Genomic DNA, 26,477 nt, shown 5'->3' on the forward strand with positions numbered 1-26,477 from the left:
CGGGAGGCGTGCCGACAGGGTCCCGTGTGATGTTGGACAAGATCGCCGAGGAGCTGTTCTCCGAAGTCAGAAAGGAGAAGGAGTCGAACGAGAACGGTACGTAGTAATCCGATCAAAGGCTAAGACGTTTACGACTACAATAGGCCTAAGCGACAGCTTGCTTTCTGCGTAAGGAATAAACAAGCGTTTTCGTCAACGCTCGAGGCATTTTTTCTATTGAGAAGTTTGAACTGCATATTCGGACAGTCCCTCGTATACGCCTTGGACCTCGTAGACAAGAAATCCGTGACCAAATATACGTGTCCCAGTGGCAGATCGACATTCAAAGTACATACAGTAGATACCATTCATTAGAAGGTATTTAGAATTCAGCCTCCAGGTAGTCGGAAGTAGCGGAGACGTCTATACTTGTCTCTTGAACAGCAACTACTGTACCTGCCCATCATATGTCTATACAGGCAAGCAGCTGAAGTACCTCCTCCTTCTCATGTGATGATAACTTCCCCTAATGTAGTTCTAGTGAAGAGAGACGTTCTAATGGTATGTTGGAGCGACAAAGATTTATTTATTAATGGAATTTGCTTTTAGTGTAAACATGTATTGGCAATGCACTTGAGCGTAGCTTTGGATGCCTGCACGGCTCGTGAGATATCTGACAGCGATATGGAATCTCTTCTTACTGAAAGTCTAGCGTGAAGTTAAGCTATAAACGCATCAAGGTTCATCTTTGATTTCTTCGGACTCCGCCTTTAATTTAACTGCTGCATTTCGTGCTACTTGAAACGCCGCAACCAGTGAGCTCAGCTGAATTTTCTCGTCTGTATTCGCTGCAAGGCGATGCTCCACTTCAGCCATTTTGTCCAAGAGGTAGATAATGACCGATTGAGGTAAGTCAACTGAAAAAAAAAACATTCCTAGTTTAATTAAAAAAGGGGATTGAAGTTGTACTTTTGATCACAAACGCATGAACTTCTGTCAGGATGTCATTCAATGCCAAGCCCTTCATCGTTTTCAGTTCAACTATTCGCCTATAAGCCATTGAGAAATTCTCATTCAGGAGCCACGTGATTATATTGACAATATCGCCCGACAGAGGATGCCCCGCGCAAAGATGTACGTTGTCTTCGTTCACTATCTCGTAAGCCATAGAAGTACTCTAGAAACGCGAAAAGGCAAATGAAACGAGCGAATATCAGTAAATTCTAAGAAAACCTGAAGAACGTTGATAGATCGTCTCATATCTCCCTTGGCTAATGTAAGAAGAGCTTTCACGCCATCGTCAGTGACTGTGACTCTACGTATAGGAAGAAGTCAAACCAAAAAAAAAAGTCGTAAACAGGGGAAAAAGAACTTCTACTTTTCTTCTCTAATAATGTGCTCTAGTCTGGGCTTCATCTGCTCCACGGTCAGCGGTCCAAATCGAAATCGCGTACAACGAGACTGCAGCGCGGGTATGATTTTTGACAGGTAATTGCATATGAAGCAGAAGCGAGTGTTTTCCGTGTATTTCTCGACAACTAAGCAAAAGAGACATTTCCCCCAAAATGGTGAAATTTTCTTCTTTGAAGACTTTTCTACTTCGTCTAAGCGCATTCTGCGCGTCGCGCGTCATCGCATCCGCTTCGTCGAGAATCACCAATTTGAATCCGGACCGAAATATTGTCTTCGTGCTGGCAAAACTCAATATGGGACCGCGAACAATTCCAATGCCTCGGTCATCTGACGCATTCAACTAAAGGGAATAGTCATAATCTCGCAGGGGAGAAGTGCCTGTCACCTCCAGAACCATCGAACCGAATTGCTTGTCCGAATAGAGTTTTCTTGCACATGCAAGTATCGTCGACGTCTTTCCCGTGCCGGGAGGACCGTAGAATAGGAGATGCGGCAATTTGTCGCCTTCGATGAACCTTTCGACTGCACGCAATAATTTTCAAGCGTATCGACGTGTTATTGCATCGTTTACTCGTTCCCAGAATTTCCTGATGCGAGATAAGATCTCCAAGACTGCGCGGTCGATACTTTTCAACCCACGGAAGGTTCACTGGAGCCGTCCGAGCTGCCATGCTACTCTAGTAACCGGGGTAAAAGTCACGTGCGTTAGCACGTAAACATGTTCGTTGGCTATTTGGGAGTTGTTTTGGCGCTGCTGCTGGCCTCTGTTTGCAGCAAAACTGTGAGCTAGGGAAGGGTGCCTACGGAGAACTGCTCTGTACTTTGGGGTTCCCCATGGTGTACAGTAGAGGGGAGATGCTATCGTTGACCGTTCATTCTCTCCGATTGATGCGTTTTTACAGAATGTGTTGAAGAAAGTCGAGGAAAAATTTTGCGGGGATGCAAAGACCAAGCATTGTCCTCGTGACCTAAAGATATTGAGATACAGCCAGAAGGTAACTCGTATTGCAAAAACGTTGACCGTTTGTCTGATAAATTGCTGCTGTAGTACAAAGATTTGATATGTTGTCTTACAAACCGGCTAACGTCAAACAGAAAAGATTACGGCTCCTGGTAGTCTGATGACGCTGGAGTGTGCTGATGAATGATATTCTTCTATAGGGCTTATCTTGCCGAATCTATTGAGATTCTTGAGCCGAGCTCATCATTAGGCAGCTCATGTTACTCAGAAGCAAAGTCTCTTGCTGGTATGCGCCAGTCCTACTATTAGACCATACTTGCTGAATACTATTTAGGAATTGTTAGTCCTGTTATAAAAGAATGGGATTTTATCGGTATTAACGCGCGTAAATATGTTGGCACAAATTGAAATTTCTTTGTAATTGGAAATAGGGCCATTTTGCATCGGAAAATTAGAAGTTGATGGTGACCCGTTGGCTACCTACGGAGGAATACACGCAGCACATAGGCGCTTCATTCTGGAGAAACCAAAATACCTCTCGGAACTTTCACCAGATGGTATTGTGAAGTGGAAAAGAATTTCGGCGGTACAGTTTTGCACTGTAACGACGATTGTGCCTTCATATCATTGTTAGGATGAAAACGGCGCTGTTATCATATCTCCGAAGATTGATTGGAATGACTTGGTGACCGCATTGGGCTCTCTTGGTATTATGGAGTGGCAAGTAAGTGCCCATACTTTAATTTGACTATGAATTCTTTTTTCTCTAAAGGGTTGGATAGTAGGAGAATTCTCGGTGCATAGAACCGGACAGATTTTAATTCAATGTCCCGGTACGTATACCGCTAGCGGACTTACGTGCACTTCAGATGGCATTCTAAAAAAATTGCAGGCTTTCATACAGTCTACGTGGACGGTCAGATACTGGCGTCAGACATATACAGACGACCCCAATTTTGGTACTATGCGAGCAAACTAAGACACTTATAACAGAAGCCTAATAGGTTTTCAGTGGAACTTAGCTCTGGCATTCACAACTTGACAGTTCACGTTAGAGCTAAAGTCCAAATGGTTGGTTGGTCAATCGATTTGACCGTGGTCGTTTTTCTACGGCGCTCATACGTATCGTACATATAGTCTATGCGTTGTCAGTTTAAATCTGGCAGCTCCTTGCGCTACGAATTGCTCACGCCGAGCTTTGTTCCTGATCTGGTGCAAGGCCGGTTAGCCGGTCGTCACATACCGTTGCCTATCGTAAACCACATGAGCGGCAAATGGATAAAAGACATACGGTGAATTAATTATGGGCAGCGTTTTATGTATCGCATGACTTACGATTGTGTAGTGCTCGGTTTTTGGGACAGTCGCATGGACTTTCCGCTAAAATCGACGGTACTCTTCGTGTGGCTCCCGGTCAGGTAAAAAACAGATAGTGTAGTTTTGCATGCAGTAGCTGAGTCTAGTTCTACATTAGATTTCAACCATTCCAATATTATTATCAGACACCAATGAAGGTTCAGCTAAACGAAGATGCAGTCAGGGTCTTGAGTGAGGAGAGGCTAGCACGTCTGTCGCGTTCTATTCTATTGAGTTCTACGTTTTAGCTATGAAATTGAGATTTCTGCTTCTGGTCTCACTTCAAAGTCGATTGGAATTCAATTGCGATGTCGTGAGAAACACGAATCGTTTATTTTTACATTTTCAGATCACGATGGCTCAGTAATCCAAAGAAAAGAACGACGTTTTTAGCACAGCGGTTAAGAAGAGATTGTATCTTACAGATTCAACACGCTGCTGCTATATCTCCAAGAAGCAAACAGTGTCCTTCAAGTGGTTGTCCAGTAAGACATGTTACAGGGGGTCTTTGCGTACAAAAACGATTCGTAGGTTCTTATAAGTCTACATGGAACAGGTTTGTACGCTCTCCTCTGCAGCAATTTCTTTCATTCTCGAATAGGAGTCCCCGCACAGAATCAAGCTGACAGCTACAAGCAGATGAAGAACAAGAAGTGGCTATTTGGTTACGACTCTGCATGGGTATTGGCTCCTACCCGGTTAGTCCAAAGCAATAATAGCATACAAGACGCGTGACTGGCTTTGTAGCCACGGAGCTCATAACTGGGAAGGTCCAGGCATGCTGACAGCCTTAGAGAGCCTTGAAGCGCTGAGACGCGTAAAAAGCAAAAAGGGGTAGTGAAGCAGCTAGTGCCGAACGCTTTTCTCATAGATGTCCAAAGTGACTAGTTGGCTTCCATTAGCAGACATTAGTCGCGTAGTGTTTGCCGGACATTCGATGGGAGGCCATGGTGCATGGTATTGCCTGAAACAGCAGCAAAGTGCACGCAGTGAAATCTTAATTAACGTAGGCAATTGGCTACGCATTTTCCGGATCAGGCTTTGGGCCTTATCGTTGGGGCTGGCTGGATAAGTAAGGAAGAGTACGGAGACTCTAACCTGTTTTTTGAGTGAGCTAGAGATCCACGTACGTAGAAATCTTTGTAAAAATTTTCTTATTAGACATGATGTAGCCGCTAGCTTCACTGATCCGAGTGTCAAAGGAATTTTAGAGGTCAGATAGTGAAGCACTTCGGTCTGATCACCGTATCTGTTTCTTAGGCCAGCGTTGCGGAAAATAGAGCCGACTTTCACGTGAAAAATCTCGAAGTAAACAGTAGTTGTTGCTCGCGATTAGCGCTTAGACTAGCTGTCTATTAGAACGTACCAGTCTTAGCCAGAATTGGTGCTGCAGACAGAACAGTTCATCCGTTCTTTATGAGGTTGTTCGATGGCTTTTGACAACACGCTGATAAACCTGCTCTTTTTTTTTCTTGGCTACCGTAGAAGAATGTACAGGCTTCTCAATGAATCGGGGGCGAATATAACCTACGCAGAATTGCCTGGCAAAGAGCACTGGTGGTGGGATACGCTGTACGTTACATAATTTCGCTATTATCGAGACCTCTGCAGCTCACTGTCGTATAGAGCTGAAAACGACGGGGGCGTTAATAACGACAGGGCTGTGAGAGACTTCGTTGCGCGCGTACTACAGCGGAACGACGACGAATCATCAAAGGCGAGTCATTGTCATTCTAAAGACTGTGGTAATGACAGCGACGAGTCGTCGGCGGATATGTGGGGTCGTAAGCTTCGTTCTTATACACTGGTTGTTGTCAATCCTGCGTCGTATGGAAGCCTAAGGGGATTGAAGGTCTTGGCGCAAGACGTTCCGATGAGAATGTCGAGAGTGGAGATGGGAATTGGAGTTGGTGAGGCTATCATTTCCACGTGGAACGTGAGGATGCTTAGCGTGGAAGGCACGAGCTGGGTTGCTTTGAAAATAGACGTACGATCAATTCTAGCAATGCTATCTGGTTTTAACGTTTGTACAGATTGACGGATTCGTATTTGAACCAAGTCAAGATCTTTGCTATGTCAAAACTGATAAAGGTAGGACTAGTGACTGATTTCTATTCTGTAATTATGGCGGGGTGCAGGCGAATGGACGAAATGTCAGAATGAATTGCTGCCATTAATTGCGACTCGGTATGGCCCAGCGAGGCGAGTGGCCGAGGCTCCTTTCATGATAGTACTGGGTAATGCTAAGGAAACGAAATTCTCACGCTAATCTTCATCGACCGCAGGAAATTCGAAGTCTTCCACCCTTCTTAACTACGCCGTATACATAGCCAATTTATTTCATCTCACGTCCGACACTCGGACTCAGATCGTGAAGCATACAGAAGTTGACAACAGTACCCTAGGTCTGTAGATAATAGCGCTGTTTGAAAGGCTACCGCATTGTCGTCTACGCAGAGAATTTCAACTTGATTCTTCTGGGGCAGCCGGAGGAAAATCCCCTTCTGGCGAGGCTTTTAGGGGAGCTGCCAATAAAGTACGGCGAAGGAGGTATCTACGACCGCGTACGTCACACGAATATTCCTCAAAGGTAAATTCGTCTCCAGTTTTCGAATTTGGTCATTGCAAGTTCGGACGCAATTCCGATTCCGTGGGATTATCTGCACTGGCTATTCACGCGTCGCGCAGAATGGCCTTGATTCTGACAGGAAATACTCCCCAGGCAATAAACGACGTGGTTTACCTGGCCACCCCAACGATACCTCCAATGACCCGTTCACCCGTTAGTCTTACACTTTCTCGCACATTAGTGAACACATGGGAGTTCTCTTTGATTATAGTTTTCGAATCTCGTTCCCGACTTCTTATTCATTGGGCCCGATTTTCAGTCGACTGGCTCTGGGTCCTACCTTTGTGCTGGCTACTGGGATCACGTTTGGACAAGTCGTGGTTACCAGGTGGCATTGAATCGGCAAAGCATGTCGTGTCCTTGTTAGCTCGTTTAACCAAATAGTTACCCTGTTCTAATCTACAGCACGAGTTAGTCTAGTGTACTATCCGTTTTCGTGAAGGCCGGCTAAGTCTGGGCCGAGTCCGTGAGCTTGCTGCATGTGCTGTGCATACCTAATCAGAGAGAAGAGCACATATCGTCAAGTGCTGGCGACTGCGAGGTCTACGCACTTGTTCATCCAATCGTGAGCGACATCTCTTTTGCAAGCAGAAGTTGTAGCCAATTTATAGAGTACCTACAAAAACGGTTCTATAATGAAATGATTGGTTTCTTATTTAAAAGGCAACTGACGCCGAAGACAAGCAAATGCAGAAAAACCGTGTAGAAGAATATGAACAGGCGGGCAAATTTGCTGGACAGAATGAAACGCCCCTATAAAAGACAAAAAGCGAAAAGTAAAGGCGACGAATTGCGCCGCTTCGCGGTAAGACCATGTTAAGCGTTGCTTTTTCCGGTCCACTCAGGTCTACTATTCGTCTTTCTCGTTCCTGCAGCAGATCAATCTTGAGGTCAGTCGATATGTACCACACTACTTAGAATACCAACGCACTCGTCTGCTAAAGACCGAAAAGGGATCCATTCTTGCTTCGTACTCTCCCGAGTACTTGCTGATCGTTTCGTCGTGGCGAGTGCCACCGGTCTATAAACACCGCGTCTGCTACTTGAAAAATCAATAGGAAACAGCGTATATGTATACTGATGATTGGTAGCCTTGAAGAAATTTGATCTTTTCGTAGAGCTTAACGTTGTCCGAGCGAAGCGAATCGACTTCTGTTTTCAAACTTGCAACGAGCTGCTCTTTGTGCTTGTTCGTCTGTGACGCGCGGCCGCGTGAAAGCGAGCGGAAAACAAGAGACATCGGCGAAACTCACCGCTTCGAGCTCCAAATTCCTCATTCGGAATCGTTCCCTTTGGCTTGAAATGATAGGAAGCAACGACGCCTCTGTCGTCGTAGCCGACGAATCAACTGCGAGATTGAAATATTCTACGTCAAGACATACATCATCCAATCGATTGTGTCTTCTCTCGCCTTCGCTGACTGCATCTTGAGCTGCCTTCGCCAGCACTGTGACGCCAGTGTCTCGGCAATCTTCTCCCTATCGGGATCGACGCTGTAGATATGCCGGCCACATGCAAGCTGTTCCTACCTCTCCTTCGGTGCGTGCGGGAAGAAAATTGCGAACGTTTGCCAAATCCGACTCCAGCTGCTGAATCAGTGTCGTCTGTTTATCTCTGTCTTCTTTTGATTCGGACAGCTCGGATTGGAGAGCAGCAGCTTGGGCTTGGCATAAGCTCTGAGAAGCAATCAAGGTGAGAAAATAGCAAATAGCTTACTTTGTAGCTCTGTTTGGGAGAGTCGAAGTTTTGTGTTCTCAGACTGAAGTTCTGGAGCGGAAATTGATTTTAGAAAGTGGAAAAATTGAACGAGCGTACTTCTATTCTTTGCTATCAGCAACGCTTCAAGAGTCTTGGCTTTTCCCTACAACAATTGCGTGATCGATGTTGCCACTTGCCAGTACAAAGCTCCTACTTCTTTTTCTTCTTCTTCAGATGACGAGAACTCCATAGACTTCAATATGCTGATGAACAAAAAAAACGTGAGCACTTTCCGACAGTATTGTCGGTAAAGCAACCTTAATTCTCTTTTCATTTCTTCGTAGTCTTGCTGCTCAACAAGCTTTCCTTCCTAGTCAAAAAAAGAGTCGCAAAGCCTCTAAAACAGTCCGATTTTCAACACACCAGGCTCTCTATGACGGCAGCCTGGGCGCCGAGTCTTTCTTCCAACACAACAACCTAAGAAACGTCAGTATTTCGGCACAAGGTAAAAAGAAACGACTTACTTTATTAGCCTCGCCGTCTTTTAATTTCGTCATAGCTCCTTGCAAACGCTGGACATCAGAGACAAGTTGGGCTATCTGCAGAAACGATTGCGACAAAAGTAAGTTCAACTCTCTAACGGCTCACCTCGCGTTCTTTGGCGGCAAGCTCAAGCTCCATGGTCGTTTGCGACATGCTGGCCATGCTCGTTTGCATGCTCGAACTCATCAACGCTTCCTCGCGTTGCGCCTGCTGATCCATTTTGACGCTCTCCTGAAGCAACTCGAGTTCTTTTTCGGCAACCAGCGCCCTATGATTCGACCGCTCGAGATCGGTTATGACAATAGAGACCTCGGACGTCCTGGACAACGCAAGAGACTAAGTAAGTATACGAGCTATGTATGGTTCACCGCTCACTTTGCAGCTAGATCTTCGTCGTATTTCGATTTGAGGTCGAGCACTTCCGACTGGGCGGCGTTGAGAGCTGAATGGGAAAAGAAGCCGGTGTCGATCCATCGCGTTTCTTCCGAGTTGGCTTACCCGTTTGCAAGGCAACGATCCTCTGCTCTGCCTCGCCCAACTTTGTGGCAACGGCGACTTGCGTCTCCTGCAAAGCCCTGTAAGTGCAAAATTGACAAGAAACGATGATTGGATAAAACTCTTTCCGCGCCTTTCAGCAGCCGTGTGTTCAAGTTGAAGCTCTTTCACTTTTTCTTGCACCAGAGCCTTTCCGGGAATTCTTTCATCAAGTATGACAATCTACCTGTTTTGGTCGCATTACCGCCATATCTTCTTCTCGCCTGTCCTCCATCTCTCTAATCTTTTCTTTTAGACAACCAATAGTAACCTCTACACAAGGGCTACGATGGACGTGTGCAAGTGACGTTGTCATATGAGCTTGCCTTGATTCTTCACTTGGGCAAACTCGCTATTGTACTCAGCAAGAGTCTCTTTCAGCTTCTTATTCTCAATCTCAAAAGCCTGCAGCAATCATCTCTCTCTCACAAACACAATAAACGATACTGGGTCAACCTGTAAAGAATCTATCCTCCTTTGTTGGGACGCCACCTGCTCCAATGCAGCAGTGGGATCTGCCATGAACATCAGAAAAACAAGCACAAGCACGCACAGTCCAGACTTCACCTGGAGCATCAGCAACTTTTCTGTATATATTCAAAAATGCTGTCTCGGCCGCTTTACTTCGCCGTGACAACGAGTCAACCTACATCAGCTTGCCCCACTCAAAAAACGACAGTACCACGCCCCCCAACGAACTTCTGCCTGAAAACTTTTCAGCAATGGTGCCACCTGCTTTCTCGAATCCTGTTTTAATCCGATTAATTCATTAATTTTTTTCTACTGTAGGTGCGCGCGCATTGAGGCACACCTCAGGCACTGTTTTCTTGAACTCTCGACTCAATTCGACGAGGCGTCGGCGCGACGTTTCCGATTCGTCTTGACGCGTCGCTATTTCGCTTGCCGTCACGTCGAGGTCATTCTGACGAGAAACACGGCACTGAAAAGGTTTTCTCGTCTATTTGTTCCTCACCTGCAGACGAGGCAAGTCGAAAACTCTCCAGTAATCGAGCACGGACATCCTTTTGTTGTGTATTCTAACGTACGCTAAAGGTAAATATGCTGCCAAATCGATTGAACGCGTTCAAAGCGAAAGGTCTGCCCTTCAAGGAGGCAGTCAGACAGGTAGAAGCATATTTTTAATTCTTGCGTTGGAGCTCTAAACGCTAGAGATGCTTGGAACGCGTTCGAAGGAGTCGAGACAGGAGGATGAGTCAAAATCGTGATCTTACTAGCGACGATAATGTGATTCAATTGATCAGAGAAGAAGCGCTACAGCTGAAAGAAGAAATAATGGAAGAAGAGGTAGAGTAGAAAATTAAATAGCTCCTTCTGTATCAATACTAATTATAAGAATTTTTTTCAAGGGTATTGGACATTCATTTACTGATTGGCCTTGTGACGATATTGATAGACTGATATGTAGTGACGTAGCACTGCAGGCAGAAATACAGGAAGCAGGCACGCTCTCTAACGAACGATATGACTCTTATAAAGAGTGGCTTACTGTGTAGCTGTTCTTCTGTTGGAGGAGGAGCTGACTCGTAGTTCAGTAGAAGAAGAAGAGGCGGCGGCACGTTTAAATGTAGTAGAAAAAGATTTGGTGGTTTGTCCACTGTGCAGAACGTATGCCCTAATAAGGAACGAAGGATCTTGATTGCTTATGTACTTTGCCTGCAACACGTAGGAACTATCTTTATCAAGTAGGATCAGTGATAAAATGCTCGTGCGGGGTTGCCATAGACACAGAGGTACAGAAGAAAAACGTTTAGCTAATACTATGTATTCTATTTCTATTCATTTTGTAGCAGGACTGTATTGGACTGTCGTACGTTAGGACTCAGCTTGAAGACCTCCACAGCGAACATAGGTAACTCCCGAGCACGGGTGTACACGCTGCTATCCTAATCTTCTTATGTCTTAGCTCTCAGTGTCTGCTTCAGCTAGAGTTTTCTTTGCAAACATTGCCAAATATGTCTAGAATTCATCTTTTGGTGAAGTGCAATGTGAGCACGGTCTCTTTTCTTCTCTACGCTAATCTTTCTCTTTTAGAATTGCAACTTTGTAGGAATTGTTGTCTAAGCTGAATGGATTTGTGGGAATTTATTGTAGACCATAGCAGGGAGACCATAGATTACTCCATAGCTCCATAGATTATTTATAGTAGGCCTAGCGCACGTGGTCCTTTTGGAGACATGGCGTGCAGTCGCGTCTGTGGCGTAGTTTCCTCCGCCCTGTTGGACTACAACACGTCGAAGCTCGTGCACATTCGTAATCAAAAGATCGGACTCATCTACAGACTCGTGCAACTGGGAGTCATCGTCTACATCATCGGGTAGACAGTAAGGCCCCGGCCCCGGTCCGGCAAAGACTATTCGTTCTCTTGATCCTGTGTCAACGCCAGATACGTCATCGTTATAAAAAAAGGCTACCAAGAGACGGACACCGTCCTAAGTTCGGTGACGGCGAAAATGAAAGGAATGGCGCTGGTGAAAGGAAATCATACGGATGCGATTTGGGACGTTGCCGACTACGTTGTGCCTCCTCAAGTAGGAAAAAAAATGACAGGTTTACCTTTCTGATACGTTATGCACACTGCGTCTCTAGCAAACGGACTCCGTCTTCGTCACTACAAATGCCATTATAACGGAAAATCAGACATACGGTGTTTGTCCTGAGGTGAACCTACTTGTAGTGGGGCTCTACTGTACAGTAGGTGACGGACTCGCTTTTCCAGGATTCATATGTTGCTGCCGGTTCCTGTGACTTTGACGCTGATTGCCCAGCTGACACTCCAGTTCGAAATGGAAACGGTAGAAGTTTCACGACGTTTGCAACTTTCTTTATCTCTTTTTCTTCAGGTTGGAGAAACGGCACGTGTGATAATTCGACTCACACGTGTTTTATCTATGCTTGGTGTCCCACGGAGACTGATGTGGGCCCGTCAACGTCTGTACTTTATAGCACAATGCTATTCTTTCCTGTATCGACTTGTTTTTAGGCCTCTGCTTGGAGATGATCCAAAGAATTTTACTCTTTTTATCAAGAATAACGTTCAGTTTGAAAAATTTCATTTTCACAAGTAGCCATATTAATTTGTCAAGTAGATTATGTAGACGGAAGTTTTTAGGAGCAACGTACTGGAAGCTACAAGCGGCGTAAACATATCGTTTCTTCGAAACTGCACATATAATGCCTCGGATCCTCAATTTCAATATTGTCCCATCTTTCGACTTGGAACCATTTTAGATGAAGCAAACGAAGACTACGAACCGATAGCCCTTAAGGCATGCTACGTGACGCAAATAGAAATTCAAAAAAAATCGATAAATGTGTGCTAGGGTGGCATCATGGGCATTTTCATCACGTGGAATTGTAACTTGGACTACTCCACCTCTCACTGTGAACCTAAATACAAATTCAAAAGGTGCTCTTAGATTAGAGGACTTAGTGTTTAGGAACGAGTCTCGTTTCTGCGTAGGCTTGATAATGCAAAAGCTGCCATTGCACCGGGCTACAGTTTCCGGTATCATCTCTGATTTTCTGTTGTCAATCATAATTAGTTTGATTCAGCTACCCAATCTATTATTTTGTGAACGGGGTAAAGTATCGACAGCTTGTCAAAGCGTATGGCATACGATTTCAGATACTTGTCAGTGGGACGGTAAGTAATCTCTAGGAGGAACAAACGCATGAAGCGAGGAGATGGGATTCTTTTAGGCTGGAAGATTTAGCGTCGTTCCACTATTTCTAAACATTGGCTCTGGAATAGCTCTTTTGGGAATAGTGAGCGAGATTTCCTGCGGAAACGTTATCATACTATTATATCTGTTCATTGACAGAGTACGGTGTTGTGTGATCTGCTTGTTCTGTACGTCGTAAAGAGAAGGAAATACTACAAGGACAACAAGTACGAAACAATCGAAGACGAAGAAGCACTGGTGAGTGTCTCTTGTTGCTTAGCTTCGTAAGAAAAAGAGTTTGTTTGCGAGTAGTTTGGGCCCAAAGAAAAGAACTTGCAAGATTATAAGAAGGTTGAAGAATGACGCAATTTTTGTGCAAGTAAGCGCTGGTCTCTGTGGCGCTAATCTCGTTATTATTTAGCCTTTGTAGTTCTCCCGCAGATACATTACGTATTGACAGTGCGTAATACGGGAAAGAATTTAGCCCACATTGTGCACTCGCGCTACACTTTCGCAGTTCGGCGGTGCAATCACAAATCGAATGGCGTGTCGTCGTTGCTGCGAGTCCACGTCGGGCGCTCTCTTCGAATACGATACGTCCAAATTGATTCACATACGCAATCAGAAAATCGGCTTCATTTACCGACTCGTACAGCTCGTCGTCATCGTCTACATCATCGGGTTAGAACGAGAGCAAGAGCAAGAGAGAGCCTTCGAACGATAAGACCGACCTCGTGCCGGGGCAGATATGTCATCGTTCTAGAGAAAGGCTATCAGGAAACGGACACCGTGCTCAGTTCAGTGACAACGAAGATGAAAGGGGTCGCTCTCGTGCAAGAAGAAGGTCAAGAAACTCCGAACGTGTGGGACGTCGCCGACTACGTCGTGCCGCCCGAAGTAGGAGAGAAATTGGGTAGTATTTAATTGGAATCTAGCGGTGTCCGCGCGACGATAGCAAACCGACGCCGTTTTTGTCACGACGAATGCTCTCGTAACGAGGAATCAGACTCGCGGTGTCTGTCCTGAGGTAATCGCAAAGATCTGCCTACTATGGATGGGTGGTTGGGTGGTTGTATCTAATAGAATCTTTAGGATTACAATGTGGCTGCTGGTCGTTGTACAGTTGATTCTGATTGTCCGGCAGATACTCCAGTTCCAAATGGGAATGGTTCGACTCTGGCTACTTGTATCTGCGCTTTCTCATCGTTGTTTTCTTCTAAGGTTGGAGAACTGGCACTTGTGATCTAACAACAGAGACTTGTCTTGTTTATGCTTGGTGCCCAGTGGAAAATGATAGTAACAGGTTGGAGCAATCTCGTGCAAAAGACGCGTAAGTTGTATTCGATTTTTTTTCTAGTGATACTGTTCCATCGCTTGGTAACTATCCATTGAATTTTACTCTCTTGATTAAGAACAACATCCAGTTTGAGAAATTCGGTTTCTATAAGTAGGTGATTGTCTGGTGAAACTTTTTAGTTTTGACGATTCTTCCCTTCCGTGCGTACAGAAGCAACATTCTAAATGCCACCAATAGCACGTTCTTGCAAAACTGCACATATGACAGTCACGATCCGCTTCGACGATTTTGTCCAATATTTCGGCTCGATACGATGCTCGAAGAGGCAAAAGTGGACTACAATGATATCGCCCTAAAAGTAGGCTTGTAGAATCATAAACCATCATTGAAATGGCATGTTAGGGAGGAGTCATGGGCATTTTCATCAAGTGGGAATGCAATTTGGACTACTCTTCATCCAACTGTCGTCCGCAGTACGAGTTCAAAAGGTTATTTATACTAGTATACTTGCATGCTCAGTAATCAAAAAAGCCATTGCAGACTTGACAACGCAAATTCCTCTGTTGCACCAGGCTACAGTTTTCGGTTGGTTAATTAAACGGTAGCTGATCTTCGTAACGTGCCTTCCTCAGGCACGCAATAAACTATGTGGTTGATGGAGTAATGCATCGTCAGCTAACTAAAGCGTACGGAATACGATTCCAAATACTTGTTAGTGGAGAGGTAGGCGATTGATTGTTTGCTTTGTGTGCCCACTACAGTGTGTTTACTAGGCAGGAAAATTTAGCGTTGTACCGCTCTTTCTCAACATCGGTTCAGGCATAGCTCTGTTGGGAATTGTAAGGGAGGAAGGGGACGTAAGGAGTGATTCACTTTCGTTTTCTATTTATCTAGAGCACTGTGCTGTGCGATCTGCTTGTCTTGTATGTCGTAAAGCGAAGACAGTACTACAGGGACAACAAGTACCAGATGATTGAAGACGAAGAGTCTCTGGTACGCTAATCTTTTGCTTACACGTGCATTGCGTTGTCATCGTATCTTGCGCACGTGTAGCTTGGCTTTGTCGAAATCAAAGCTAGCAAGAAAGATGAAGACTGACGTTGCAGTCTCTGATGACCCTTTTTTTGTACTCTTTCTCCTATGCAATAGTGCCCAGCAGCGGGAGCAGCTTCCGTACGAAAAATGAAAAAAGAAGAATTGCTATCACGTATGTAATAAGTAATCCTATCTTCCCCTTACACGTACATCTCATCAAGGCTACAACAAAAAAAACGTAGAAATGCACGTAATGTACTATCACCGTTTTCTTTCTAATACAAAACAGCATCGTCGTCTTCGGCGAATCGTCGCAGCGCCATCTTGCTGTTTGGCGGCATCGTCGACATGGTCGCCAATCGTCGTCCGTGCGCGTTGTGCGCCGCCGACGCTCGATCGATGTCGCGGGAGCGCTCCTCGAACAGCATCAAATTCAACGACTCCTCATAGATTTTCGTCTCGGGAAATTCGATTTTCGTCTGCTTCTTCTCCGTCGCGTAAACAATTGATTCGCAACAAATCTCAGCGACTTTTTTCCCGTGCCCATAGAATGTCCAGCAGCAGATTTCGGACGTGCCGACAACGTCTTTGACGAACATGACGCGACTGGCAAACTTGACGCAGAGCCGATCGAATAGCTCAATGTTTTTTAACAAATTTTCGTCGGAGTTGCTACGGCAAGAATTTACCACAACTATTCGCACATTCACACAGTATCAATACCTCGTATAGGAGTACTTGTTATTGCTTCGGTTGTACATGAGACGAACGACAGGCTACGTCACAAAGCGTGTAAGCCAATATTTATTTATTAAGTATTCACGATTTTTTCTACTTTGCGAGAATTTTCCAGTATCTTCTGGAGTTGACCTGATGCTGTGAGCACGGGAACGTACGTCATCGGCGGACACGGATCGCGCAGCATCATCAATCTCGTTTGAATCTGCCTTTCAAGATCTTCAATGAGGTAATACTTTGCCTCGGCGAGCAATTCTTCCAAATCTTGTTGCGCCTCGGGCAGCGGCGTCGAACTGTCTCGAAAATAGTTCAAAATCTTCGCGAAGTGCTTGCCGCACCGATCGATGAGAACCCATCCTTGAGAAAGGGGTAAGATTTTTTTGACGTCACTGTTAGCGCACGCCGCGGAGACTCGCCTTCGGAATCGAGCAGCACGTCCATTCGACCGCTGAACATGGCCTTGAGCATGCTGTCGTGCTTCGTGAGCGTTCCCGTCGTCGTGTAGAAGAGCGTGCCGCCGATGTTGAGACGGACGTACTCGCCGTGCGTCGACGAGTAGCGAACGAGTTGAGCCGACGAGACGGCTGGAGGCGGCAGGTCGGACATTTCGTTCTCCGCTCCTCTCAGGTACGAGAGCGCGTCTGTGGCTATATTTAGAAGTTGTGCCCCTGGTTGATACTCCTAATGACGTAACGTAATTCACGTGCTCGACGGGGCGCGCCCCAAACAACACATTTCTTTGCATTTCGTTAGTTGTGCGATGCGAATCTCTACAACGTGTCTAGGCTTTTTTGTTTCTTGCTCGCTGCATGGCTCTGTCTCTGTTGAGCTTTTGCTGAAGCGTTTTGTAGACTGTCCAGCAGTTGCCGCAGGCTAGTATGAGAAACAAAATTCCCGTGGTGAACAACTGTAGGGGCAGAAAAAGTTTAGCTAATTTCTTTATGAAAGCATCACTTGCCTCCCACTGTCCTTTGGGTTTTCCACTGTTCCACAGAGCCAAGAGTTGATAGGCGTTATAGAATTGCCAAGACTAGATATCGCAATTATAAATGAAACTGCCGAGATACTGATCGTTTGATTACATAGCCAAATATGAGTAAAGGAAGAAGAAATGTTAGTTCAGCCCACGTTTTTACTCTTGGCCCATCTAAAAACCGAATTTCGTTTATATCCTCGTTTTTGAGCATGCATTTATACCTCTAGTGATGTCAAGTTCATGAACTTTGCCTAGCGTTACCAGTCGATACAAGCTACCTCTTTGATAATAGTATTGGACGTACTGAACAAAATCTGCGCGGAAATTAGATATAAGGAGCGACAGAGAAAACGCACTCACTCAGATACAATGAATAGGCCATCAAGTTAGTTCTGAACGAATAGTAGTTGGAACCAGCATGCCTAGTAGACAATGTACTGTGACATCAATCCGCTGTGTATCTGAGTTACCACATCAACAGGCAGCATGAAACTACTATGGAGAGGTAGTGATGAAGCACCCACCATCTGCGAATTCTGTTGAGAAATTTTAATTAAGATATTCGCTGCTAGTGTGCGGTTTTGCATTTTTGCACCTCGACCCGTTTTGTCTGAGAATTGTTTCTCGTATAGTAAGCGTGCAGTAGTACCAGACCAAGAGAAACTGTAGTGCAGCATCAGTCAATCTGCAATGGGGAAAATCCCAATACATTCCTATATACAGCTGATATGTTTACCTATTGTGAAACACAAAAAGATTGGCCAGCGACAGAACGCCGGCTACAACCGTAACAAGAAGCTTAAATTTTTCATATTGCTGTTTATAAGAAGACCTAAACATAAAGTAGCTCTTTAAGCAAATCCTTTGCAAGGAAGAGGCTCGATAATTTTAATTGCTGTGTGTGGAAGGGGAGGAGGGATTACCTACCGATCTTTCTTTGTCAGTAGCGTCACGTCCAAGTTGCCGAGTGTCAACAGTAAGAACCAACTATAGAAAGGTGCCCTACATTGTTCTATCTGATATTTTTTTCATTTACTGGTTTGCTCTGGGTAGAGTGGCTTCGATTTCCTCGATCTTCCGCTTTCTATCGCTATACTGCTCGAGACTCGCATCGCTGTATTTTTTAGCTCTATCATTTGTCGTCGTTGTCTTCGATTGGCTTGCTTACCTTCGCAAGGACTCGAGAGTCGCCTTGTGCTGCTTCGCCCTTTTACGACATTCGTCCTGAAGATCTCTGACCTCTTCTAATTTTCCCTGGATGCGTCGATACGTCTCCTGGAGGCTCGCGAACTCCGTTTCGGCTTTCTGCCACGTTTCGGTCATCGTGCTATCTCGCTAGCGCGCGTTAGTCAAAAAACTGTACTGAAATTGCGCTGAAATTCTGCAAAAATGAACTCAAACGACTTCAAAGACTCGACGTTAGCAGCAGGAGGAATCCCCAAGAGAGCCGGCGAACCGAAAAGCCGATTAGAAACATATCTACGACGACGTGCAATTGAACAATTCGCATTGCTCATTCGGCGAGACCTAACACTCGTCCAAAGTGTTGACAATTGACGCAGAAAACCCCCGAATCAAATCGAGACGAAGGCAAACTCCTTGCGCCATGCCCGCTCGTCCCGCAGACCCAGGAGACGTCGCAAACGCGCGAAAAGACAACGAATCGCAAAAACAGTCGATCGGCAACGGAATCGCCGCCGATTCAATGACGACGACGTCGATCGGCGGCGTAGTCAACTTGTCGTGCCACGGCGCCAACGTCGGACTGACGCTCGATCGTCGAACGTTCAAAATCACGTCGATCGAGCCGTCGAGCGCGGCGGGAAAGAGCGATCTCGTTCACGTCGGCGACGTCGTCTTACGCGTCAACGGTCACTGCACGGCGGCGCTCGAATACGAACGCGTCGTCGATCTGCTCGCGAACGTCGCCGCCGGCAGAATCGATCTCAAAATTATGCGAAACGTGCCGAAGGCGGAGCCAGCGACGTCGCTCGAGTATAATATCCCGCCACTTTGGGTCGAGAGCGATCATCGGTGCGGTGGCCCTCTAGCGGAGAAGGTCGACCGATTTTTTTTCTGTTTTCTTAGTCACAATCACGGCGAGATGAACGGTCAGGCACCGTCGGCGTCCGGAGGAGGCGGAGGCGGCGGGAGAATGCCTCGACGAGCGATGAGCTTGGCTAACGACGGGCGACCGGGAAGTCCGTTGGCGCGGCGGAGCTATGTTCAGTTGAAAAATTGGTCTACTGAGAAACGGATGACCGATACGCTTCACAGTCGAGTCAAATCGGTGAGTAGGTGGAGTTCTCGTTCTCGATGGCTTTTCTCTCTTCGAGGAAAGGAGGGCGAGGCAGGTGTCGCGAGAAGGCAGGCGCGCTTACATCGGTTCTAGTAGAGAGTCCGGTTGACTCTATAAATGGTCTTTATTTTTCTAAGGTCTAGCTCATGCATACGTATGTCGAACAAAGCCTGGTGGGGCTTTTCTAGGCACCGGTGGAGCATTCGTGCCCGGTTTTTGACCCGTTCTTTTTGTAACTGGCTGATCCTCCGTTTTTCCTCCTCCGTGCCCTCTCCGTGCCTCTTTCGCGTATCGTGTTTCATCTGCCTTTTTCACCTCTCCAAACGAGATCGCTCGAGACTTTTTCGCACACGCCTCGCAATGTTGTGTCTCGTTCGCGGTTTCTGCAATAAATGCGCTCGTTCGATTGACTCCCTGACATCGGTGGCGCGCTCTTGTTTGGGGCGTTCTTCAGTCAATAAAGCCGGAATTCAAGCGAACCAGTTGCGTTGGGTTCTAGACTTTCACAACGTCGCTACACGATACACTAGGGGCGTAGACTTTCCTCAGGGAGCGCGTACGCATGTTTTCTTTTCAAGAATGCACACGTTTTGCAAGAATAGTTCACCAACAAGTCGTATAGCTCCGCGACTCGCGCACCTGCTCGCTTTCTTCCATGCGGTGGTGGCGTTTTTTATCTCAAGTCAAAATGCCGCCCACCGCGGAAATGGAGGGGGGAGGGCCGGCCCGTCGCGCGATCTCATCCCTCTTCCCTCCTGCAGGTTCACGATACGTGGTGCAATCCGAATCATTGCCAAGGATCGATCATGTATCCGCTCGGCGCCGAAGTGAAACGCTTGCCGGGCGAATCTCGTTCGAAGGATGACGTCATCGATCAGGCGGAGGCATTCCTGAGCGAATATTTTCAATCGCTAAAAAAGTAGATTATTTTTCGTTCTCACTTCCTTGCTATTTTTCGTAAATCGATATTCAGACGAAGCGACAGTCAGAGCACGAAGAAGAAATTGGAGGAAATGGAAGCGAAGCGAATGCGCGAAGTCGTCGCCGAAGTCGAATTGAAAGGCACGTACGAATTAGACGAAAAAGAATTGGTGTTCGGCGCCAAACTTGCGTGGAGAAACTCGCCGCGATGCATCGGACGCATTCAGTGGAACAAGCTTCAGGTACCGGCCGCGCGAACGTGACTGGGAGGCGGGGCGGGGCGGGGCGACGACGACGTCGATGTTTTTTAGGTATTCGACTGTCGACACATTTCGAGTGGCGAGGAAATGGAACAGGCGATACGTCATCACATCAAATTTGCAACGAATGGAGGAAACATCAGGTAGGAGGAGTATGCAAATTGGCGTGTCTTCTCGCCCAATCCCCGTGGCGGCGGCGATGTTTTCTTCCCAAGGTCGGCTATCACCGTGTTTCCTCAGCGAACGAGCAAACGAGACGACTTCCGTATATGGAGTCCCCAATACTTCCGCTACGCCGGCTACAAAATGGAGGACGGCACGATATTGGGCGACCCGGCAACGGTCGACTTCACCGAAGTGAGTGCGCAACGAACGTGTTCACTGAGCAAAAATGCGACGTGTTTTATATAGATAGTCATCGGTTTGGGATGGAAGCCGCCGGAGGAGAAGACCATGTTCGATTTGATGCCCATTGTCATTCAAGCGCCGAGAGAAAAACCTCGTCTCGTCGACGTATCCGATCTCATTCTCGAAGTCGAGGTCTGGCATCCGCAGTAAGTCCATTCGATAAGGGGAGGGGAAAAGAAAAAAAAGTTGTGAATTCTAGGTATCCGTTTATGAAAGATTTGGGCCTAAAATGGTACGGATTGCCCGCTGTTTCGAACATGATGTTCGACGTCGGCGGCCTCGAGTTTCCCGCCTCTCCATTCAACGGATGGTGAGTCCCACTCGCCGCAGAGAGTTTCATTGAGATTCACGTTCCTTCTCAAAGGTACATGGCCCCCGAGGTGGCGGCGCGCAACTTCGGCGACACGTATCGTTTCAACATGCTCGAACCGGTTGCCAAGGGCATGGGACTCGATACGAGTTCGCTGTCGACTTTGTGGAAAGACAAGGCGCTCGTCGAGCTCAACGTTGCCGTGCTGCACAGCTTTCAGGTGAGAGATCGGTCCGGACGGGAGGAAACCGTATACATCATTGAAATATTTCCTAGGAAGCTAAAGTGACGATTAATGATCACCATTCGGCGGCCGCTTCCTTTATGCAACATTTGGAGAAAGAGGTGTGGATCAATATTATCTATTGATTTGATGATATATGACTCTTCATCTTAGGTATCTCTTCGCGGAGGTTGTCCTGCTGATTGGGTGTGGATTGTTCCTCCTTTGTCAGGGAGTGCGACTCCGGTATTTCATCAGGTCAGCAACCCGGAAGAGATGTCTAATTAATTATTTATTTTTTATTGTATACAAGGAAATGCTCAATTACAAGATGAAACCGTCTTTCGAATACCAGGTTTGCTAGATAACGAATCGGCGTCCTCCTTATTACGCGCGACGCGCCTCTATAGGAGGCCGCTTGGCTCACTCAACGCTCGATCGACAAACAGGCGAAGAAGCAGAAGAAGAGGGGCATCAAGACGCTCGTCAGCGCGGCGCGAGTCGTCATGATGTCGATGCAGCTCTTTCAGCACCAGCTCATGAAACGAGTGCGCGTGACGATACTCTACGCGACGGAAACGGGCAAATCCGAGCGCTACGCAAAGGACGTCGCCAGTCTGTTCAGTCACGCCTTCGCCGTAAAGGTAGAATAAAAAATCGTCGAGAAACGTTCTATTTTGATGCGTTTTTTCTTTTTTCTTTTTTTTTTCGAGGTCGTCTGCATGGAAGACTACACGTTCTCTGATATCGAATACGAGCAACTACTGCTGACCGTTACGAGCACGTTTGGCAACGGCGATCCGCCCGACAACGGCGAGGTGTTCGGTCGCGAGCTCTACGAAATGCGTCATCCGCCGCCGCTCGAGGAGGAGAACAAGAACAAGCGAAAAATCAGCAGCATACACTTGGCCATGTCGAGCAAACACTATCAAGGAAATCGGGACGATTCGCAGCCGTTGGCCAACGTTCGGTGAGTTATAATAATAATAAGACCGCGCCGTTGATAAATACTCGGCGACCTTTCGGCTAGATTTTCTGTCTTTGGGCTGGGCTCGCGCGCCTATCCCAACTTCTGCGCCTTTGCGCGATCCGTCGATCGCTTGCTCGGCGAACTCGGCGCCGAGCGCGTCTACGAGAAAGGCGAAGGCGACGAGCTGTGCGGGCAGGAGGAGTCGTTTCGCAAATGGGTCACCGGATGCTACGAGGCCGCCTGCAAGACGTTCTTCTTGGACACGAATCTGAAGGACTATTCGGACGCTTTGTCGACGTCGTCGAAGGAATGGCAACCGGATAAGTTTCGCGTGTCCGTTCAGACGGGCAAAGTTCCTGTTACCGATCTGTGCAAGAGTACGCCGGCGCGTGCGAGAGAGATTTAGATTGATTTACTTTTTCTGCGTAGATCTTTCGGATCTTCACAAGAAGAACGTCTATCCGTGTCGCATGCTGTCGCGCACCAATCTCCAGAATGAGGAATCGCCGTACGTCGCCGGCTGGATAGATAGGCGGCGGTCTCTTTGTGACGTTCGTCGTTTTTTTCTTTGTTTCAGACGTTCGACTATCTTGGTCAAAGTCGACATTCAGAACGAGCCCATGCTCGTGCACGAACCCGGCGATCATTTGGCTATCTTTCCGCAAAACCAACCATCGCTCGTGAATCAGCTCATCAAGCATTTGATTGACGCAACGCCGCCAGACGAACCTGTGCTCGTGGAGTACAACAAAGGAAAGAAAGGTGAAAGCAGAGGGGGGGGGGGGGGGGGGGGGGGGGGATGAAACAATTTTTAATTCTAAATTCGTTTTAACGGCAGGCGACGACTGGAAACCTTTTGAGAGGCTTCCACCTGGCTGCACTCTCCGCCAGGCACTCCAGCAGTATTTGGATATTACTACGCCTCCAGCTCCTCAGTTCCTTGCCATTCTTGCTACACTGGTACGCCGGCGAGGGAGAGGGGGGAAAGGAGCTCTAAAAGCACCCCTGTTCTTCTTTTAGACGGCCGATCCAAAAGAGAAAGAGAAACTGTTAGAGCTTTCTAAAGTCGGTGTCTGGAGAGCCACGCTTTTGCAGCGATAGTTAAATGTTTTTCTTTAGGGAACAACCGCTTATGAGGACTGGAAATTTGACAAGTGTCCGAACATGGTTGAAGTTCTCGAGGAGTTTTCCTCTCTCGAAGTGCCCACTTCTCTCTTTTTGGCCAAGTTGCCCTTGCTTCAGTCGGTAAGTTCGATCGATCGATCGAGAGTCTCGTCGCAACGACGATTATGTTTGCGTAGAGATACTATTCTATTTCGTCTTCGAGAGAATACGTTGGCGGAGAAATTCACTGCACTGTTGCCGTCGTCTCGTTTCGAACTCAGGGAGGAAGTGGTTCGCTCCACCACGGCGTCTGCTCCTCGTGGCTGAATCGAATTACGAAAAATACAATAGTGCCCTGCTTCGTGCGAAAGTATAGCAAAAGTGGAAATCGTTGGCGACACACGTAAAAGTAAAAGTCTCATCGTCATTTTTTTTTCAGAGCGAGCTCGTTCTATTTGCCGGAATCAAAGAAATCGCCCGTACTCATGGTTGGTCCCGGCACCGGCATCGCTCCTTTCCGTAGTTTCTGGCAGCAACGCAAAATCGAAATGGAGCTCAAATTTACCGTTCAATCGAGTGGCAAACTTGATGCCATAGCGGAGGATCAAGAGGGTCCCATGTGGGGCGACATGGCCCTGTTTTTCGGCTGTCGTCATCCCAAATTGGATCACATCTACAAGAAGGACATGGAAGAGCTCGTCAACGAAGGCGTTCTGGCCAAAGTGGGCTGCGCCTACTCGAGAGACCCCAATCAGCCGAAAGTAAGACGAGCTATCTTATTGCGAAGTTAATCTCCATACATTGGCTACGTCTTTTAGCAATACGTGCAGGATCAGTTGAAGCAGGAGGGCGAGTATATCATGCGGAAACTGCGAAAGGAGAACGGGCACTTTTACGTGTGCGGCGACGTTTCCATGGCTGCCGACGTGGGCAAGACGCTCGAGGTGCATTAGAGTTCGCAATTGTTTGATCAATTTCCAACGACGTTACGTTGCTCTTTTCCCTAGGTCATATTCGAGCAGCACGGCGGAATGTCGTCGACTGAAGCGAGAGCGACCGTCGAAAAGATGAGAGTAAGATTCGCGTGTGTCCGCTTTTGTTGCTTCAATTTGATTTGATCCTGGTTGCTATTGTCTACCTTTCGCTTCTTTTGTTTGTCGCGAACCCCGCTCTCCTTTGTTTGCTTTGTCCGTATAAAGCGTGCGAACCTTTCTAAATGCATACCTGTTCGTTTGCGCTAAGGCTATGGGACACTACCACGAAGACATCTTCGGCGTGACGCTGAGAACAGCAGAAGTGACCGATCGTGTCCGAAACGCGGCAAAGAAGTACGTAAACAGCGGTCTTTGTATAGTAGCGGTTTGTCACGAAACGAACGTAGGGCATGGAAAATTATCGCAGATGCTTCAGGGCAAGAAGAAGTGGTACGACTATTCGACTTCTATCTTTTGTCATCTACCAAAAATTGTCTAGTCTATGCCGGAGATGAAGCCCATGATGAAGACGTCGAAAAAGAAGCTAATGGGGGTAGGTTAAGAACTCGGAAATGTTCTAGTCTCTTCATTCGGAGTGCCTCAATGTCTCGCAGCTTGAGCGCGGACACAGCGGCACGCGTCCGAAACTCCCGGTCCGCTCGACTTCAAAAGACGTTCCGGACGAGACAAAAAATAGCGAATCGGAGCCGCCGTCGTCAGAGTACGGACGCGGTAGCGTCGAAGGCGACTCCTTCATTGTTATTTTCGTTTGTAGGTCAAATGGCAGTGACGGTAAACGAAGCAAGCCTCGTCCGCCGCTGCAGAGAAGAGAGAAGACGCTCAAAGAAGAGCCCGAAGACCTGTCTTCTCAGAGCTGAAAAAGGATTTCGAGTTCTCTTTCCATGTGCTGCCTAGCTATTTCTCTATGTTTCTTGTTTTTGTCTCAAGGCTACGAATTTCAGCTGTGCGTGTGCTCTGTGCAAACTCTGTGCTAACTCTGTGCTGTCTGTGACGTGTCTGCAAATTTGTACGCTGAATGTATGGCAGCAATGCCACCTGACAGGTTTTCCCAATTGACTGCCTTGAAACCGGCTTCGCGTATCATCTCAGCAAACGTGTCCTAGTAAGAAACATGTTATATATACTATTGCATGAGAATCAGAGTTTTAGACTTGCCTGATCTGGAAAGGCTGCTATACTGTCGACAAGATACCGGTAAGCAGCTTTATCTTCGGCTATGATTTCTCCAAGAATAGGAATTATTTCAAATGAATAGGTCGTATAGAGCCTGCAATAAAGCAAAAGGTGAGTCTATTGAAGTATACCTCCTAACTGCTGCATCTCGCCTTTGCAGTAGCGGATTTTTTACGCGACTGAATTCAAGGCACATGAACCGGCCACCAGGTACAAGTACCCTATAGGCTTCTCTGAGAGCCTGCATACCACGTGAGCACAGCCAAGTAGGAAAAATCCAACTGTGGTGTTGTACCTTTGGTATGTTGGAAACGTTCCTGATTCCAAAGGCAATGGTATACGCATCAAATGAATTGTCATCCAGCGGTAGGGACTCCGCATTACCTTCAATCCACTTTATAGCTAAAACAAAGTGAATCGACATCAATTTTTGCACGCATTCATTACCTGGGGCATATCCCTGTTCAATTTCCCTCCTACGACCAACGGCCAGCATATCTGGATTTAGATCACAAACAGACACTTTGACGTTGCTTAGAGATATTTCCCTTTCGGCTGCCAACAGATAGCGCAGAAAACGAAACGATATGTCCCCTTTATATAAATCAATCACAACTCGCTCATCGATGTGTTCTCAGAAACCTGTCCCTCCAGCCACATCCAACAGTCGCGTCTCGGACGTGGGTGCCAGCCTTTGCACGAAGAGGTCCTTCCATAGGCGGTGAATTCCGCCGCTCATCACGTCGTTCATTACATCGTATTTATTTGAGACGCGCGTGAAAATATCTTGTACTGGTAGCGAGAACTCGAGCGCAAGTCTGTGATGCACTGACGGTTGTGCTTACCAAATCGAACGTTCGAAGACGAGCTATTTCTCGACATCATTTGCCTGCTTGGGCACCATCGGAGCCTCTGTAGAGCTCTCATGGCGCACGAAAACGGCGCAAATAGCTCCCCGTACGGGACTAGACG

The 26,477-nt window shown here is 46.9% G+C and overlaps 11 protein-coding genes across 13 annotated transcripts; 6 read left to right on the forward strand and 5 right to left on the reverse strand.

Annotated features, from left to right (window-relative positions):
- The first annotated feature begins 23 nt into the window (after window positions 1-23).
- On the forward strand, window positions 24-1,995 carry LOC136186870 (zinc finger SWIM domain-containing protein 7-like). The gene is made up of 9 exons (XM_065974344.1): window positions 24-96; window positions 144-168; window positions 225-327; window positions 380-458; window positions 515-540; window positions 589-887; window positions 980-1,113; window positions 1,161-1,255; window positions 1,305-1,995. Exons 1-6 carry the CDS (start codon window positions 30-32, stop codon window positions 694-696), a joined length of 408 nt encoding a protein of 135 aa, XP_065830416.1. The 5' UTR covers window positions 24-29; the 3' UTR covers window positions 697-887; window positions 980-1,113; window positions 1,161-1,255; window positions 1,305-1,995.
- On the reverse strand, window positions 545-2,074 carry LOC136186858 (replication factor C subunit 5-like). Its single transcript, XM_065974328.1, has 7 exons — window positions 1,964-2,074; window positions 1,778-1,914; window positions 1,579-1,732; window positions 1,358-1,517; window positions 1,213-1,294; window positions 949-1,156; window positions 545-896 (listed from the first exon to the last, which is right to left on the reverse strand). The coding sequence occupies exons 1-7, from the start codon at window positions 2,061-2,063 to the stop codon at window positions 715-717; spliced, it is 1,023 nt and encodes a 340-aa protein (XP_065830400.1). The 5' UTR covers window positions 2,064-2,074; the 3' UTR covers window positions 545-714.
- LOC136186837 (uncharacterized) lies at window positions 2,073-6,809 on the forward strand. Its single transcript, XM_065974307.1, has 31 exons — window positions 2,073-2,173; window positions 2,295-2,387; window positions 2,441-2,505; window positions 2,554-2,639; window positions 2,688-2,726; window positions 2,785-2,939; window positions 2,988-3,077; window positions 3,126-3,186; window positions 3,246-3,312; window positions 3,358-3,424; window positions 3,491-3,645; window positions 3,699-3,771; window positions 3,828-3,901; window positions 3,958-4,072; window positions 4,135-4,194; window positions 4,241-4,265; window positions 4,311-4,407; window positions 4,457-4,526; window positions 4,581-4,666; window positions 4,720-4,818; window positions 4,871-4,922; window positions 4,970-5,017; window positions 5,069-5,130; window positions 5,195-5,281; window positions 5,336-5,696; window positions 5,743-5,800; window positions 5,848-5,946; window positions 5,995-6,114; window positions 6,167-6,259; window positions 6,316-6,491; window positions 6,550-6,809. The coding sequence occupies exons 1-31, from the start codon at window positions 2,111-2,113 to the stop codon at window positions 6,703-6,705; spliced, it is 2,952 nt and encodes a 983-aa protein (XP_065830379.1). The 5' UTR covers window positions 2,073-2,110; the 3' UTR covers window positions 6,706-6,809.
- LOC136186842 (protein CASP-like) lies at window positions 6,678-10,155 on the reverse strand. Its single transcript, XM_065974313.1, has 26 exons — window positions 10,087-10,155; window positions 9,925-10,035; window positions 9,813-9,860; window positions 9,681-9,759; window positions 9,570-9,628; window positions 9,440-9,518; window positions 9,319-9,386; window positions 9,208-9,263; window positions 9,078-9,154; window positions 8,955-9,021; window positions 8,685-8,898; window positions 8,561-8,635; window positions 8,460-8,513; window positions 8,354-8,406; window positions 8,251-8,299; window positions 8,154-8,199; window positions 8,055-8,105; window positions 7,868-8,001; window positions 7,750-7,816; window positions 7,592-7,686; window positions 7,417-7,533; window positions 7,270-7,359; window positions 7,151-7,207; window positions 7,011-7,091; window positions 6,890-6,954; window positions 6,678-6,832 (listed from the first exon to the last, which is right to left on the reverse strand). The coding sequence occupies exons 1-26, from the start codon at window positions 10,132-10,134 to the stop codon at window positions 6,763-6,765; spliced, it is 2,010 nt and encodes a 669-aa protein (XP_065830385.1). The 5' UTR covers window positions 10,135-10,155; the 3' UTR covers window positions 6,678-6,762.
- Window positions 10,156-10,195: 40 nt separating this feature from the next.
- Window positions 10,196-11,305, forward strand: LOC136186868 (RPA-interacting protein B-like). Its single transcript, XM_065974342.1, has 8 exons — window positions 10,196-10,238; window positions 10,307-10,418; window positions 10,481-10,574; window positions 10,628-10,739; window positions 10,801-10,864; window positions 10,922-10,983; window positions 11,038-11,119; window positions 11,166-11,305. The coding sequence occupies exons 2-8, from the start codon at window positions 10,323-10,325 to the stop codon at window positions 11,193-11,195; spliced, it is 540 nt and encodes a 179-aa protein (XP_065830414.1). The 5' UTR covers window positions 10,196-10,238; window positions 10,307-10,322; the 3' UTR covers window positions 11,196-11,305.
- On the forward strand, window positions 11,258-13,284 carry LOC136186855 (P2X purinoceptor 4-like). 2 transcript variants are annotated; one of them, XM_065974326.1, is made up of 14 exons: window positions 11,258-11,448; window positions 11,518-11,662; window positions 11,721-11,792; window positions 11,851-11,926; window positions 11,975-12,062; window positions 12,115-12,195; window positions 12,244-12,400; window positions 12,455-12,540; window positions 12,595-12,639; window positions 12,687-12,777; window positions 12,834-12,899; window positions 12,956-13,054; window positions 13,109-13,175; window positions 13,227-13,284. In XM_065974326.1, the coding sequence occupies exons 1-13, from the start codon at window positions 11,309-11,311 to the stop codon at window positions 13,157-13,159; spliced, it is 1,197 nt and encodes a 398-aa protein (XP_065830398.1). In that variant the 5' UTR covers window positions 11,258-11,308; the 3' UTR covers window positions 13,160-13,175; window positions 13,227-13,284. The 2 variants fall into 2 exon arrangements, with proteins under 2 accessions (XP_065830398.1, XP_065830397.1); XM_065974325.1 differs by having other exon boundaries at window positions 11,260-11,448; window positions 13,109-13,284.
- A 52-nt stretch (window positions 13,285-13,336) lies between these two features.
- LOC136186857 (P2X purinoceptor 4-like) lies at window positions 13,337-15,303 on the forward strand. The gene is made up of 13 exons (XM_065974327.1): window positions 13,337-13,477; window positions 13,543-13,693; window positions 13,752-13,823; window positions 13,889-13,964; window positions 14,018-14,099; window positions 14,154-14,243; window positions 14,304-14,451; window positions 14,496-14,581; window positions 14,634-14,678; window positions 14,726-14,816; window positions 14,867-14,932; window positions 14,988-15,086; window positions 15,147-15,303. The coding sequence occupies exons 1-13, from the start codon at window positions 13,338-13,340 to the stop codon at window positions 15,189-15,191; spliced, it is 1,191 nt and encodes a 396-aa protein (XP_065830399.1). The 5' UTR covers window position 13,337; the 3' UTR covers window positions 15,192-15,303.
- LOC136186862 (BTB/POZ domain-containing adapter for CUL3-mediated RhoA degradation protein 3-like) lies at window positions 15,291-16,535 on the reverse strand. The gene is made up of 4 exons (XM_065974333.1): window positions 16,283-16,535; window positions 15,964-16,223; window positions 15,852-15,904; window positions 15,291-15,800 (listed from the first exon to the last, which is right to left on the reverse strand). The coding sequence occupies exons 1-4, from the start codon at window positions 16,470-16,472 to the stop codon at window positions 15,404-15,406; spliced, it is 900 nt and encodes a 299-aa protein (XP_065830405.1). The 5' UTR covers window positions 16,473-16,535; the 3' UTR covers window positions 15,291-15,403.
- A 35-nt stretch (window positions 16,536-16,570) lies between these two features.
- LOC136186859 (ion channel TACAN-like) lies at window positions 16,571-18,196 on the reverse strand. Its single transcript, XM_065974329.1, has 11 exons — window positions 18,011-18,196; window positions 17,879-17,956; window positions 17,770-17,829; window positions 17,579-17,674; window positions 17,438-17,527; window positions 17,313-17,378; window positions 17,203-17,264; window positions 17,064-17,156; window positions 16,949-17,013; window positions 16,825-16,896; window positions 16,571-16,773 (listed from the first exon to the last, which is right to left on the reverse strand). Exons 1-11 carry the CDS (start codon window positions 18,163-18,165, stop codon window positions 16,648-16,650), a joined length of 963 nt encoding a protein of 320 aa, XP_065830401.1. The 5' UTR covers window positions 18,166-18,196; the 3' UTR covers window positions 16,571-16,647.
- A 24-nt stretch (window positions 18,197-18,220) lies between these two features.
- Window positions 18,221-25,384, forward strand: LOC136186836 (nitric oxide synthase, inducible-like). The gene is made up of 29 exons (XM_065974306.1): window positions 18,221-18,876; window positions 18,931-19,132; window positions 19,903-20,060; window positions 20,115-20,304; window positions 20,374-20,465; window positions 20,538-20,679; window positions 20,734-20,876; window positions 20,930-21,040; window positions 21,095-21,260; window positions 21,317-21,385; window positions 21,438-21,521; window positions 21,577-21,618; window positions 21,674-21,907; window positions 21,977-22,233; window positions 22,294-22,610; window positions 22,663-22,741; window positions 22,811-22,995; window positions 23,072-23,193; window positions 23,254-23,298; window positions 23,353-23,478; window positions 23,535-23,707; window positions 23,777-24,098; window positions 24,156-24,281; window positions 24,345-24,410; window positions 24,580-24,665; window positions 24,719-24,761; window positions 24,811-24,864; window positions 24,926-25,032; window positions 25,087-25,384. The coding sequence occupies exons 1-29, from the start codon at window positions 18,449-18,451 to the stop codon at window positions 25,187-25,189; spliced, it is 4,272 nt and encodes a 1,423-aa protein (XP_065830378.1). The 5' UTR covers window positions 18,221-18,448; the 3' UTR covers window positions 25,190-25,384.
- LOC136186864 (ubiquinone/menaquinone biosynthesis C-methyltransferase UbiE-like) lies at window positions 25,183-26,471 on the reverse strand. 2 transcript variants are annotated; one of them, XM_065974336.1, is made up of 7 exons: window positions 26,351-26,471; window positions 26,148-26,297; window positions 25,953-26,099; window positions 25,801-25,907; window positions 25,658-25,746; window positions 25,488-25,599; window positions 25,187-25,431 (listed from the first exon to the last, which is right to left on the reverse strand). In XM_065974336.1, the coding sequence occupies exons 1-7, from the start codon at window positions 26,430-26,432 to the stop codon at window positions 25,303-25,305; spliced, it is 816 nt and encodes a 271-aa protein (XP_065830408.1). In that variant the 5' UTR covers window positions 26,433-26,471; the 3' UTR covers window positions 25,187-25,302. The 2 variants fall into 2 exon arrangements, with proteins under 2 accessions (XP_065830407.1, XP_065830408.1); XM_065974335.1 differs by having other exon boundaries at window positions 25,183-25,431; window positions 25,801-26,099.
- Between the last annotated feature and the right edge of the window lie 6 nt (window positions 26,472-26,477).

The sequence above is a fragment of the Oscarella lobularis genome, chromosome 5 (genome assembly GCF_947507565.1).
Source record: "Oscarella lobularis chromosome 5, ooOscLobu1.1, whole genome shotgun sequence".
In the NCBI taxonomy this organism is placed as follows: Eukaryota; Metazoa; Porifera; class Homoscleromorpha; order Homosclerophorida; family Oscarellidae; genus Oscarella; species Oscarella lobularis.

Coding starts and splice junctions, on each gene's coding strand:
- LOC136186870 (XM_065974344.1), top strand. CDS start 30: ATGTTGGACAAGATCGCCGAGGAGCTGTTCTCCGAAGTCAGAAAGGAG. Junction 169..224: donor AGCGACAGCTTGCTTTCTGC/GTAAGGAATAAA, acceptor TCTATTGAGAAG/TTTGAACTGCATATTCGGAC. Junction 541..588: donor TGAAGAGAGACGTTCTAATG/GTATGTTGGAGC, acceptor ATTTGCTTTTAG/TGTAAACATGTATTGGCAAT.
- LOC136186858 (XM_065974328.1), bottom strand. CDS start 2,063: ATGGCAGCTCGGACGGCTCCAGTGAACCTTCCGTGGGTTGAAAAGTAT. Junction 1,915..1,963: donor TCAGGAAATTCTGGGAACGA/GTAAACGATGCA, acceptor TATTGCGTGCAG/TCGAAAGGTTCATCGAAGGC. Junction 1,157..1,212: donor GATCTATCAACGTTCTTCAG/GTTTTCTTAGAA, acceptor TCGCGTTTCTAG/AGTACTTCTATGGCTTACGA.
- LOC136186837 (XM_065974307.1), top strand. CDS start 2,111: ATGTTCGTTGGCTATTTGGGAGTTGTTTTGGCGCTGCTGCTGGCCTCT. Junction 3,772..3,827: donor TTCGTGTGGCTCCCGGTCAG/GTAAAAAACAGA, acceptor GTTCTACATTAG/ATTTCAACCATTCCAATATT. Junction 4,923..4,969: donor GTGTCAAAGGAATTTTAGAG/GTCAGATAGTGA, acceptor TCTGTTTCTTAG/GCCAGCGTTGCGGAAAATAG.
- LOC136186842 (XM_065974313.1), bottom strand. CDS start 10,134: ATGTCCGTGCTCGATTACTGGAGAGTTTTCGACTTGCCTCGTCTGCAG. Junction 9,022..9,077: donor GATCGTTGCCTTGCAAACGG/GTAAGCCAACTC, acceptor TTTCCCATTCAG/CTCTCAACGCCGCCCAGTCG. Junction 6,833..6,889: donor GCTCACGATTGGATGAACAA/GTGCGTAGACCT, acceptor CTCTCTGATTAG/GTATGCACAGCACATGCAGC.
- LOC136186868 (XM_065974342.1), top strand. CDS start 10,323: ATGAGTCAAAATCGTGATCTTACTAGCGACGATAATGTGATTCAATTG. Junction 10,740..10,800: donor GTTTGTCCACTGTGCAGAAC/GTATGCCCTAAT, acceptor TGCAACACGTAG/GAACTATCTTTATCAAGTAG. Junction 10,984..11,037: donor GACCTCCACAGCGAACATAG/GTAACTCCCGAG, acceptor CTTATGTCTTAG/CTCTCAGTGTCTGCTTCAGC.
- LOC136186855 (XM_065974326.1), top strand. CDS start 11,309: ATGGCGTGCAGTCGCGTCTGTGGCGTAGTTTCCTCCGCCCTGTTGGAC. Junction 11,793..11,850: donor CATACGGTGTTTGTCCTGAG/GTGAACCTACTT, acceptor TCGCTTTTCCAG/GATTCATATGTTGCTGCCGG. Junction 12,196..12,243: donor GAAAAATTTCATTTTCACAA/GTAGCCATATTA, acceptor GGAAGTTTTTAG/GAGCAACGTACTGGAAGCTA.
- LOC136186857 (XM_065974327.1), top strand. CDS start 13,338: ATGGCGTGTCGTCGTTGCTGCGAGTCCACGTCGGGCGCTCTCTTCGAA. Junction 13,824..13,888: donor CTCGCGGTGTCTGTCCTGAG/GTAATCGCAAAG, acceptor TAGAATCTTTAG/GATTACAATGTGGCTGCTGG. Junction 14,817..14,866: donor AAATACTTGTTAGTGGAGAG/GTAGGCGATTGA, acceptor TGTGTTTACTAG/GCAGGAAAATTTAGCGTTGT.
- LOC136186862 (XM_065974333.1), bottom strand. CDS start 16,472: ATGTCCGACCTGCCGCCTCCAGCCGTCTCGTCGGCTCAACTCGTTCGC. Junction 16,224..16,282: donor CGTGCTGCTCGATTCCGAAG/GCGAGTCTCCGC, acceptor CCCTTTCTCAAG/GATGGGTTCTCATCGATCGG. Junction 15,905..15,963: donor TACTGGAAAATTCTCGCAAA/GTAGAAAAAATC, acceptor TTTGTGACGTAG/CCTGTCGTTCGTCTCATGTA.
- LOC136186859 (XM_065974329.1), bottom strand. CDS start 18,165: ATGACCGAAACGTGGCAGAAAGCCGAAACGGAGTTCGCGAGCCTCCAG. Junction 17,830..17,878: donor ACTCTACCCAGAGCAAACCA/GTAAATGAAAAA, acceptor ACCTTTCTATAG/TTGGTTCTTACTGTTGACAC. Junction 17,528..17,578: donor CTTTTTGTGTTTCACAATAG/GTAAACATATCA, acceptor TCCCCATTGCAG/ATTGACTGATGCTGCACTAC.
- LOC136186836 (XM_065974306.1), top strand. CDS start 18,449: ATGCCCGCTCGTCCCGCAGACCCAGGAGACGTCGCAAACGCGCGAAAA. Junction 20,466..20,537: donor ACGAATGGAGGAAACATCAG/GTAGGAGGAGTA, acceptor TTTCTTCCCAAG/GTCGGCTATCACCGTGTTTC. Junction 24,666..24,718: donor GTCCGAAACGCGGCAAAGAA/GTACGTAAACAG, acceptor AAACGAACGTAG/GGCATGGAAAATTATCGCAG.
- LOC136186864 (XM_065974335.1), bottom strand. CDS start 26,432: ATGAGAGCTCTACAGAGGCTCCGATGGTGCCCAAGCAGGCAAATGATG. Junction 26,298..26,350: donor GTCTTCGAACGTTCGATTTG/GTAAGCACAACC, acceptor TCTCGCTACCAG/TACAAGATATTTTCACGCGC. Junction 25,600..25,657: donor AAAAATCCGCTACTGCAAAG/GCGAGATGCAGC, acceptor GCTTTATTGCAG/GCTCTATACGACCTATTCAT.